This window comes from Plectrocnemia conspersa, unplaced genomic scaffold, assembly GCF_051122295.1.
Source record: "Plectrocnemia conspersa isolate PC_06_02 unplaced genomic scaffold, ASM5112229v1 ptg000005l, whole genome shotgun sequence".
Taxonomy (NCBI): domain Eukaryota; kingdom Metazoa; phylum Arthropoda; class Insecta; order Trichoptera; family Polycentropodidae; genus Plectrocnemia; species Plectrocnemia conspersa.
In genome coordinates this window covers 19,712,103-19,725,262 of record NW_028277169.1, presented here as the reverse complement: position 1 = coordinate 19,725,262, position 13,160 = coordinate 19,712,103, and the positions used below count along the sequence as shown (strand labels likewise).

The window sequence follows — 13,160 nt, the reverse complement described above, 5'->3', positions numbered from 1 at the left end:
TGTCCGGGAAAGTTATCGTTGGTTGTTTGCATACTCGTATTTCTATCCATAACTCCTCCTGAAGGAGATTTTAGGGAACGCCCACTTTTCCATTAACGACCAATTACTAGCCTTGATGTAAACGTTGGCATATGATACAACTTGTTATGGTTTTTTAAACCGATTGCGCCTGTTTAGGTTTTGAACGCTATTGAAATTGCATTCCGAGAAAAAAATACAATGGCACTTGTATTTATCTGATTTAAAAGCGAATCGTGCTGGAGTTGATATAGGTATATAAATAAAAAGGATCAGAATCGACTTATTCCTCCACTGTGATATTTCTATGACTTGTCGGTATAACAAAAAGAGCAATTGACCTGCCGATATTTATGACTTAATAGCGTACTATTTTGTATTTACTGTTTCAAAACTGCTTTTGTATATCATTTAGCGAGAATTAAATTGTTTTGAAATTTGCTTTGCTAATAAAGTTAGTAAATTGAATGGCGATCTCATTGATGAACCCGATGCAAATAAAAGTCATATTTTTGTTTAGTATAATTTTGATAAAATTCATGTAATTAAATGCTTACAACATATAAAGCCACTCCTACAATATAATTTATAAATAATATACATCGGATATGTTTGATATCTATTCTAGGGTTTCGATTTTTGTGTTGAAAATGCCATGGAATTATATTTTATTTTTTATGTAGCATTAAAAATATTTCTCCTTTTTTTGGATCACTCTTCTTTGAGGGAACCTATATGTATAATATATAGATTATATAGGCAGTGGGCCAATTATAGCATCGTATCATTTTTCTGCGCGAAATTTCCATCATACTTATCAATTTCGTATTCTTCACAGTGCGCCTATCTTCTTGCAAACTTTCGACATTGATAAACTTTTCCAGGGGAATATCTAATGGAGCGATAAATATGATGTTTTTCCCGTGAAATTTTGACGTGCTCTTTACCCCCGAGTGGAAGATATCCAATCATGAGTCGACACCTAATTTAATTCCAGCGCTAAGGGTTAGCGTTTAATTGAAAACGTATCCAGATAAGATTTCAAAGGGCACCCCACACACGCCGCACTCCATAAATACTACAACATTGAAAACCTCAGCTCGAATCAATCACCGTTATCAAAAGTGTCATGAGATCCGCCCACGAGTGATTTATGAATCTTGTTTTTATTATCTTAATTGGAACTGTAAAATAAATAAATCAAATTAGGCCGATCCAACAAGCACGCCAATTAATGTATAATAATAATCGCGATAAATAATTAATAATATTTGCACGATGTGAATAATAATTAATTATTGAATAACATCGTTACGCTTTCAAGCAATAACGCTCAGGTTTCGTAACGATTAATTGAATATTGCCATTAGGATATATGTACATATGTGTTATATTACACGCATGTGCGTATGTGAAAACAATGCTTAAACAGCTTTTGGTGATTAACGTATTATTCAAATTAGTCAGATTTGGTAAGCATAGTATGGTTTTAAAGTTACGCATCGTTATTAGCATATTAACATGATTAGATAAATACATTAATCAGTGGAAATGTTGTATCAACACCATAAGCACGTTACCTTCATGCTTGTTCTGCATACATAAAATAATGTATGTGATATTTAAAAGCTATATTAGACATGTCCATTTTTATGTTATCGAAAGGAAGAACAAATCAGAATCAATTGAACCAGAGAATATTAAGCAATTACTTATTTGTTATAAAAAAACCTTATTTCAAAATTAGACAAACAAAAACAGTTATTTAGCCGCCAGTCTTTTGCAATATGATCTGTCATTAGTTGTACAATTTAATAGTTTTTATGACGTCAGTAGTAGTATCACAAGCATGTTGTGATCACAATTTATCGTCACGATGTAATTAAATTGTACAATATGCGACAGTAGCATAAACACTAATATATTTTTTGTTTCTATGCACGTGTATAAAAAATATTTTTTGCACAAGCTTTTATTTGCACTGTGGTGAATTTATTGAAGGTTGCTTATTTTAGTCGCAGCATCATACTTTTATCGCAGAAATCAAATGATCAAATATGTTTAATTGGTTATTATATAAATAGTTATATGCTACAACTTTGTTGCAACTTGTGTTTCGCCTCAAGAATTATTTCGCAAATAAAAAAAAATGGTAAAACAAAAAATCTTTTTAGTGAAAATTGCTGAATTGCCTTTTTATGTTGAGAACTAAATATTTATAAATATTTTGAAATGTTTTATAACCACTGAATTTTTTGTATACCACTGCATTAGAAAGGATAGGTCAGTGCCAGATGTTTGAAAATATGCATGCTTTCTTGGGAGCTTCAAATAGAGATCGTTTTCTTAATAGAGAAGCATTTAAATGACAAAAAGTTATTTATCCATTATCAGTTATTGTACGAATATTTAAAAAATAATAAATTTATCAACCATATTGCCTGCACTACACTCTCTGGAAGTTGTCCGTACCAAAGTTACAATTGAAGTCGGCCGAGCCTACGACTTCGAGTAAGCGACCACACTGCCGCAAATTTCATATGCCGTCCGGACGGCGGCTTCTGTCACGTACAGCTGGCATATGTGCCAAATAATCGCAATTTTTAAATTGTCATATTATTAAAATTACGCTACTGATAATTATAAAAGTTTGTGTGGGCACTCACCAATACAATATCAGTAAAAACTTTTCGGTCGTAAATATTCAATTTACGCAAAATTTTTGTCGGCTTTTGCAAAGTGCCATAAGGCATAAAAATGATACTTCAGAATACGAACACCACATCTGTGACTATCCTAGAATTTGTCGCCATTGATTCTAAATAATAATTCGTTATGGTGTGACATTTATATAAACCGATCTAGGAAAATACATAAGGATTTTCGAAACGATTTTTTTTAACAAAATCAAGTACCACTAATTATTTAATTTTATATGAAAAAAATATAATAACAATATCTGTTAGAAGAATATACTATCAAAAATATGATTAATCCCTTTTGGTGCCCTAAAATATTCAAAGATGTCAATAAGAGTTTGTTGAAGTCCCCGATAAGCATGTGGTATCATAACTTGACCACGTGACCACGATGCAGCGCTCAACATGCGTATTGACCATAGAACGCCTACGCGCATACTGAAATTGAACTGAGTTACTAGTTCTATCTCAGTTTGCGAAAAACCATATCATTTTTTCTCTCACTCTCGTCATTTAACACGCGAGAGAGCAAAAGGTGAAGTATCTCACAAGCAGCTCTGACCAAGTCGACTGAATTACCCCCACTTTACCTCCCGTTCTCGGTAACCTCGGACAACTTCCGAGAGATTTTAGAGCGGGCAGAACCGAACTCGACCGAAGTAGCCCCAAAGTAAATCACTATATTCTCCGTCCTTGGCCAACCTTGGACAATTTCCAGAGAGTGTAGTGCAGGCATAATAGTTTTTAACAAACAATAAATTTATCCGCTCTTGTAATTCATTTTTAAGTAATAATTTTAAACAAAATTTTAATCTGACGGTTGAAGTTTCGGCATCTCTTCCCCTATTCTTATTTATATTTTTTTATTAAACCTCAGCTTTTTGTTTCTCAAATGATATTCTTAATTTATCTGTATTTTAAAAATAAAATTATTAACTATATATATTTTTTGTAAAATATATTTTTTTTGTTATCAACATTGAAATAAAATTATTATGAACAATTACGTCTGATTTCTATTACAGTAATCTTTAAAGTTTTCTATAGTATCTAAAATCTTTATACTTCTAAATCTATTATTTAAAAAAAACATATTTATTAGGATTTAATTTAAAAGTGTTGACAGTCATTATTCAATTTCATAGAATATATACAATCATGTTTTAATGATTAAATCATATGTGTGAGTACAATATATACATATATACATTGTTGATAACATTACACATAAATAATATTTGATTTGGTGATTAATATTTATTAAATATTGTATTTAATATTATTTTTTTAAACTTAATAAAAATAATAAGTTATAAATATGAAACACTAGATGCTGTGATATTTAAAAAAAAATCTTTTTTAAAATAAAATAACAGTAATGAAATACATTTTTAAAAAATTAGAAAATATACAAAAATGTAATTACGTACTATAGATGGATTTTGAAAATTAAACAGAATTGTACAAATATTCAAGGCGATCCTTACACGCAACGCTAGATCTCCCATACTAAAACTTCAAGTCAATTGTATCGAAATGCGTTTTTTAAGTTAATTTTAAATACATATAAAAATTGTATTTTTCAATGTGCTTCAATGCAACGCCGATAAAACGTAATGCACAATGCGATCAGAAATGTTGCACAACCATTTAAAAATATATTTACCAAGCCACAATTCGCAGAAAAAAATATATCTTTAAATGGATCTGTACTGCAATTACTCATGATTGCTATTGCGACACAGTTTCGCAACAAGATCCGCAAAACGTATGTTTCTACGGTTGAGTGTGCATCCACCGGATGGATTTATATATCTATATCACCGTAATGCCGTAATTTGTAAAAGTTCCGCTGCAGAATTTCACATGCACTGTCCAAACGAGTGTTCCAGCACCGGAAACAATCCGGATTTGGCTGGACTTCCGCCAAATGACGACGCGAAGCGCTTTTACCTTAAGCTGAAAATTTCTCTCGGATATAGAAAACATGAACCATAACTTATATACATGGTGGGTTTGTGAAAGTTGGCGATTCAGGACTGCTAATAGTCCCTAGAGAAAATAACTTGAAAATACTATATATATAGGGAATGCGAAATGCAGCAAACTGTGGTGTACACTGAACACAAAAAATAAATAACTCATTAAATTTAAAATTATATAATATGGTACATATATAATAACTCAAAAACAACGGAGAAAAATTTTCCGTGTATTATGAATTAATTTTAATGTTTTGTTTTAATGAACAAATTTTAATAATATCTCGTTGCTATCAAAACAATAAACTTAGCAACCATGTTTTGACGAAAACAATAACATATTGCATTATATATTTTTTTATTTTATGTTAACCCGTCAGAAGGATAAAATTATACTGTAACGTAATAGGAAAATTATGTTGTTTGATATTAGCAGTACGTGTGAACAAAATTGAGCTGCTTAGTTTGATAGTAATCAAAGCGTCTGTTCATGTTGTTATGTTTATTTAGTCTTGTCTGCATCTGTAAAATCCAGGCATCTCTGCATTTTGGACGTCGTATCTGAACCAGGATTTACGTGAAGAGGGAAGCGGCTGCAATTTTGGTCTTATTAGTCTCGACCGATGCTTGGCGTAGCTCTATAAATGCAAATTTAGATGAATTCTTGTGTGTTACAAGTCAAGAGATACTGACTGAAGTCATTGATCAATATTATTGTTGGAGATGAATTCCGAATGGAAGTCCAATGGAAATAAATACCGAATGGAAGTCAATAATGTGCGCTATGTATGCGCCTGGTAGACATGTAAGAGATTATTTTGTTCTGTACCAGTTGCGATGTGGGTAGAATTATATTTGCTTATTTCTATAGGCTTTCTTATAAGAATCATTGCGTGTAGATCCCTCAAAATCTTTAATCAACAAGCAATTAGCTTGTCGGCATAACATTTGAACATATCAGCAATTCGTTAAGACTAATATACTTTTTGTTTGTTGGACTTTTAATGTATATATGTGACATGTGCTTTCTCACGGTCGTTTAATTTTTGGCCATATGATCCCCAATCTTTAGTTAGATTTTTGTCTGTTACGTTTCTTATAAGAATTTTACATTACGGTCATTATTTAAATAGCTGAAGTTATTAGTGTATCTGCTAGCCATATTTTACGAAGTTGACGGTACTTGAATTGCATTGGATTTGTATAGACACCGACAGTTCGTTTAGTTTGTATCAACAACACACAGATGACCACGTTTGATAGGGTCATTATCTCAAACCCTAAACTCACGTTAATGACTATGACCAAAAACGATCATTCATTAACAATTGAGACAAACAACACTAGCGTAAATGATTTCAGGGACCACACAGAACTCGAGTTTACTGTAGATATTCTCCTTTGTTGCGAAACGGTTACGGATATCATAAAACACTACATCCGTGACATTTCTGAAAATGCAAGGACGAGCGAATGTCGCTTTCTAAAGGCGTAGACTAATTTCGCCATTCTACGAAGCGACTGTAGCGATTGGCTGGATGATCGCTGCATATATGCGATTAGCCAGCAAGCATTATAGCTTGTAAAATATTAGTCTAATATTTTAAAATATAAATATATTATTATTAGTCTGTGTTTATAAATAATACAATATTTTTAAGTAAAACATAATAGCGTAGTCCGTAATGCCTCAGACAAGTAACTCTGAGGTTGCGAGTTCGAGCCCCGGCAGCGGCACTCAAATTTTTATTTATAAAAAAATGCATTATTTATAAAAAAAAATGCCTCAGCTGCAGTGAGTTCTATTGATTATAAGATTGTATAGCATATAATAACTTATAATTAATAATATAGATGTCACCGTTTCCCAGACTTTATCTGGTGGTTAATAATTACTTGTAGGTATTCATTATATCTGATTGATTTACTAAGTTGGTACAGATTTGTCTGTTGTCACGCATTGGGATTAAGCTTGTCAGGTTACAACGGAAGATTTAATAAACATAAACATAATAAATGTTAAAATAGCACAATTAAATAAAACAATTTAATAAAAGTGTTCGATATTATTTTATTTTTTACAGTCTTAAATAAAATCGGTAAAGAATAAATAAGCCTTGCAGTTCGATACAAATATATACAGAGCCGCACTAAGGATTTTGGTGCAATCTAAGCATTTTATTTAAATCACAATCAACGCCCTAGATCGGCCCTGTATATAACCATATATGTACATAAATATATTTATACAATTTGCAGAAGATACGTTTCAAATGTAACACTTAACGGAAAAATCTATTAGAATTTATATATTTTTATTTATAATTATAATAATAATAACAACAAAATTATCATTCAACAACTTTTACAAATTCAATCCATTGAATTTAATATTTGCGCATTCACCTAATAAATATATATATTATATATACTATCACTATGGTGTACAAAAATTTCAATAATTAATTCACTAACATTATTTAAACAATATTTACACGCTTATAAAGGTGTGTGTTGAATGTTTTTTTATTGATTTATTTTATACATGCATAAAATAGTTAGCTGATGCTTAAAAATATAATTGATTTACTAAAAAATTCGTTCAACTAACATAATTAATAATCAGTATTTATTTCGTTTTATTAATTTAATTATACAGTGTTTGAAAAACGTTTAAAAATATATTTGGTGTACATATTAATTTTAATATTTTTTGCGTTTAAAAAATAATGCAAGAGAATCTTGCATAACTGCTAGTTCAGAAGCTCAGTTTAAAAAATATAAACTCAAATGTACACCTATTACAATATATCCATTGGCCTTCAAAGCAAATCTTAGGCCAAAAGTCACATTACAAAGTAACGTTGATCAAAATAAATTCGTGCTGTGTTTTATCTGATGCGAATATGTATAATATATTCAGATTTGATTGTGTTCGTTATTTTTTTTATTTTTTTTTATGTATTATTAATTCACCTAATCGATTAATTTAGACATTATTGTTTCGAACAATCGCCGTGAACTATGATAACATATTCGATAGTAACTTGGTGATGAACGCGACACTGAAACCGAACGCGGCCGTTGCTTGGATATCTCTGAAGTGCGCCGATTGGGGCGCCGAGGCCGCGGCAGCAGGGGCGGGTCCCCCGAGGGCTGGTTTGGAGCGCCATCTAATGTGATACACGGGAGCCGTGCGAGTCATGGAGAGTACTCTGTAAAATTGAAACAATTTATTACATATCATAATTAATTATACATGTTCATACCTATTACATAGATTATTAATCAACTTTAGTTTAATTATACATCAATGGATTAAACCTTGATTACCTGGATTATCAGCCCAGATTAAAATCCGCAATTAACCTGATTTTTTTGATCTACCTGATACTGTAGCTCTTGTTAATTAACATGTATTTTAAAATTGTGTTTCAATTACCAGCGTTCTCTGATTATATACTTATTTATTATGAACAGGCTTCAAAACAAGTTTCTTCAATGCTTCCCTAGCACATAAAAGAGAAGTGCAACTTTCCCGCTTAAATTGATTGCGGAAAACATTACTTTGCCTACCGAGCTCATAGAGAAGCTAGATGGCTCGCTTAGGAGCAACATTTACGAGTGTTAACGTTCTAACTGCAGCGGTAAGAATAAAGGACGCAATCGTAACTCTCTAGGGAACTTTACACACGCTGTAAAAAATTGGCGAGCGTCGACAGATTGTCGATATCACCACCAGAAATTTTAGATTGTGTTTTATTGATTATGCAATGAATTATATTCCAACGCTTACGATACTAATTACATTCTTAACAGTTCTCTCAAACAACAAAAAAAGTTTGCTTCTTTATTATTTCAGACAATGGAGTGACACGCGTTTCGCATAACAAGTCAAGCATCCTCGACGAATGATAGCAAAATTTGGTAATGTGCATACTAAATTGCTTTAAGATAATTTTCAAAATGTATGAATCGTAAAAGACAACGAATTCGCATTTGTGAAAATACTTTTAGATCATCAGCATACATATTGATAAATTGATTTTTAAGTTATTTATTGCGAGAAAAAAGAGCAGTAGACTCAAATTCAATCGCTGTGGTATTTCATATTTTTTATCTTCCTATTGTAATTTTTCAGGTGTGAGCCCAATCTATTACAACGGGGTAAACACAATAAACACATAAGTTGATAGTGTTTCATCAGATTTAAATCATCGACAGCTATTTTGTTAATTATAAACTATAATTACAGCTTGCAGTCATACATTTTTATAAATAAAATTATAAGTGTATTTTTATAAATTTAAATTTGGGTCTGCTGCGGGACCTGAATCCTCAGTATTTGAATTATCAATCCAACGCCTTGTGCACAACGCTATTCCGGTATTAATAAAGATGATTCTAAAAAATATTATTATACATAAAATCGTTTTTAGAATTAGGCGTACATATTTATTATCATGCTTAGCATAAAGGTGCATTTTTTGTTTGTATATATGAGGTTCTTTCAGTGGCATAGCTATGTGGGGGCGGGCCGCCCCGGGTGGTATTTGCTTGGGGGCGGCATATTCGCGATGGGATCGTCTAGTGTGGTTCTTAACCCTGAATGCACCAAAACATATATAATTCCACGAATAACAAGAGCTTAATAATAATCAATTTATTATCTTTAGAAATGCTGATTTTATGACCCTGCAAAAAATGTATGAGGGGAGGAAGCAATTTTAAAGATCGCTCATACCCTAGCTACGCCACTGGGTTCTTTATGAACTATTAATCTGTTGCGGACCATATTCTTGAAACTCTTTTAATTACTGTGACCAAAAGTGATTATATAACAATAGTGCGATTAAACAAAAGCTCTCGTTATACATTTAGATCTTTATTAGATAATTTTAAATTTGATACACGCAAAAGATGACGTAAAACAAAAAAATAGTGGATTTATTCATTCCTGTTACTTAAATGTTTCCACATTTAAAACGAAAACGCATTACTAAGTATTGGTTATAAATTTCAGTTTTGCAAATTATGACTGTGGCTTTTGCATTTTCTAATCCATTTGTTCTTTTAAAATATACGATATATCAAAGTCTTAAAAGAGCTTTAAAACTCTGCAATATTTGCTTCATTTCCTCCTTGATTTATAAATTATTTTATAAGTAATGTTTTTCTTTATAAAACGCGCTTAAATAATGTAAAAAGTGACATGAAGTTTTGGTTTTATATAAAGTAGATGAAATATATCAGATTTTTTAAGAGGACTTTTTCTGGTATTATAAATATAGAACAGATGTATACATATATATATAAAATAAAAAAATGTTAAGAAAAGTTACCTGACTACGACAGTGTTAAGCCTCCACGGAAGGTTAAGTGACCTCTTCGTGTCTCTTGGACAGAAGGTGTGCAGAAGATTACCAGCGTGATGATTCTCCTCGGCGGTCGCTGAATATTCATGAATGGAAATGTTCCAAGCACCGCACGGACGTGACTGTTAAAAATATAATAAAATTATTTATTACGAGAAAGGCTTTCGCATCGCTAATGTATCGCCATTATTATTCAAAGAGTGCTTCGCTACGGGGTTGAACGAAAAAAAGTTTGAAATTACACGAGTTATTATTTTTTTAAATTTTTTCGATTGCAATGATACCTTAAAATATGAGCATGCTTTTACCTTTGATTTTTTTATAGGATATACAGAAAACTTATGTATAATATGAATTTTGATGATATATTGTTAACAACGGTTATTAAACCAACTGCCAAAATGATATTATTAGAGATTTTAAAGCAGTGAGCGTCACGTCTCATCTTTCACTTTGTATCTAAAACACACGGACTCTGGAACTAACCCAACCATATGGTAGGAGTTGACAACATGTTACTGTGATTACACAAATATTATTATTTATTTATTTTGTGCGAAATGGGCCGAAATATTTATTTTTATAGCCGGCTGTGACACAGACGAAGAACCTTGAAATAAGCATTGCCACTTCAACAAGAACAAGCGAGACAATAAATATTCTTACGCGCTTGCATTCACAAAAAGAATGCCGATGCACTATTGCAGTACGAATTTTTAATGTATCAGTTAAAAGCAAACTATCTTTCAATTCGATCACTTACAATTTTTCATTTTTAAAAATTGAAATTGAACTACCAACTTCTTTTACATCATTGGAAAGTGATAGTATTGTTGGAGCGAAACCAAAGAAAGCTGCCCAAAGGTTTGTTTGCCATTATGTAATTACTTTTTTCTTATTTTCCCTTAAAATTATCCCTAGGTTTATGCTTTTGAATTGAACTAGTTATTAATGATAAAATAATGCATCTGATGTATAAACAAGATATTGTGGTTGGAGTGGATTTGGTAGTTGGCGGGTAAGGATAGCTTGTAGAGGATGGTGTTTGGGTATAGATCCGCTAAGTGTTGTAAGTGATCTTAGCTGAAGGAACTCATTCGACCCCGGTCTTACGCCTCGCTTCCTGTACGATCACCTCCATGATACGCGCTCAAGGACAAGCACTGACGCCTTCCAGAAGGAGATATTCATAAGGGTCACTGTGTACAGTTCGTTGTACAAACGTCCTCCACAAATCATTAACTAACGCAATCGAGAACATCGAAGCTACTACCCACGACCAAAACGCTTTAATTGTTTGTTTAATATTTTTTTGTAGATTTTTATAAATATATGACTTATTTTTTTTTTGGTATTTTTTACTTCCAACTTAACCTTGATTTCATTTTTTTAATATAATTAATTGTATTTTAAAATATATATATATATTTTCTATGTATTTAAATTTATATCTATTATATGTGTGTATGTAATTTGTATCAGTATAAAACAAAAATATTTTATTAATTTTTGAAATGTTTTTAATTGCATTTTTTAAAATAATATATCATACATGTAAATTGTTATCGACCTTTGCTAAACTCTCCAAAGTATGTCGATACGCTACAGTTTCCCGATAATAACCGTTATTGTAGCGCAGGTAGAAACAAAAACAACACACAATCGTATTTTTGTGCGACGTATACAACTTTATTTTCGTGAATCGTGTATGGGTGTAAAAATTAGAAGATGTGATGTTCACAGTCTTAAAACATTCTGGCAATTCATTAACACTAAACTCACTGCTTATTTGCCAGTCTTGTGAGTGTAATTTTTATCCGAGATTTTCACTATAAATTATTTTTATTTGCCTTTTAGGTTAACCTTATTTTCTATTTACCATCTGATAAATCAACATCAAAAGACCTTATTTAAAGAGTAATTCGAAAAGCAGATATTCACATCACGTACTCGCTACATTACGGTAAATCTACACATCCATTCGTTCTTCGCGCAGCAGACACACATCTACAGACCAGTGCAACGGTGAATGCAGATAACACTTTTAGATAGCATCAGCGGTTGCCTTTCAGAGCCCGTCCGCCCATTGAGGCGTCCCGGCTGCGGAAACAGACCGGGGGTCCGTTTGACCCCAATCCGGAAGGGCGCTTCAGATCCACGGGCAGATTCCCTTGTTTCTTTATTTTTTATCGCGGCAATTCCGACCACGGACCAAAACGGTTATGGCCGAAGAAAGCGAGCCCCATTTCGCACAATGTACACTTTCGAGCCTCGTTTTTCACGGTTGTCATTAAAACGAAACGGCCCAACCCTAAAAGCCCTGCGAACGACGCGGAAAATCGATATATAAACACACACATACATATATTTATACCATACAAAGCGTAAATGATAAAAAATATTATACTAATAAACCATTTGAGAATATATGTTTACATATATAGTATCTATATATGTATAATATAAATATATATTAGTTTCATTAGTGTAAATTGACTTCGATTAAGAAAATTTTTATTTATTATTTTATTCATTATTATAATTTAATAAGTCGTTTTATGTTAACCCATTTAATATAACACATTAATAATTATATTGATCATATATAAGTCATCCCGATCCCTAAAAGGTGGATCTCCTTTAAATGAACTTTCTCTCTCTATCTTAAAATGAATTTGGCAGCCTATTTCGTATAAGAGTTTGCAACCACTGACATAACCTAATGAATTTAAAAAGATCCAGAAAAAAATAATAATCAAAATTCAAGATAAAGAGACGGCAATGTGTGTTCCTTAATAAGCTTTGTCAATAAAAAAAACTGATGGTATATATATATATATATATATATATAATTATTAAAAACGATTAAGATATTATTAATTCTTTCTGATATTTTTTTATTAGATTTTATTTGTTATTGGCCAATTCTTTAAAATTTAAAATGTTTATTCGCTAAGAAAATGTACACTTTTATCTATAAAGAGGTACACTACATAATATGATGTCGCTGCACAAATCGCCGATTGTGAAGAAATATGCTTCGTATGCGAAACGATTTCGAAATAGTTCCGAGACTTGTTACGCGA

The 13,160-nt window shown here is 31.7% G+C and overlaps 1 protein-coding gene across 15 annotated transcripts in view; it reads right to left on the bottom strand.

The window, feature by feature from the left end:
• Positions 1-7,408: 7,408 nt before the first annotated feature.
• The window catches only part of LOC148235052 (uncharacterized), a 398,703-nt gene continuing 392,951 nt past the window's right edge, over positions 7,409-13,160 (bottom strand). For 14 of the 15 annotated variants that reach the window (XM_088185419.1, XM_088185421.1, XM_088185409.1 and 11 more), the window contains 2 exons: positions 10,042-10,196; positions 7,588-7,914 (listed from right to left, as the gene is read on the bottom strand). In XM_088185419.1, coding sequence (XP_088041545.1) covers positions 7,722-7,914; positions 10,042-10,196 — 348 coding nt within the window. In that variant the 3' untranslated portion in view covers positions 7,588-7,721. Of the gene's footprint in view, positions 7,915-10,041; positions 10,197-13,160 lie in introns of all 15 variants that reach the window. The other variant, XM_088185415.1, reaches the window with a different exon arrangement.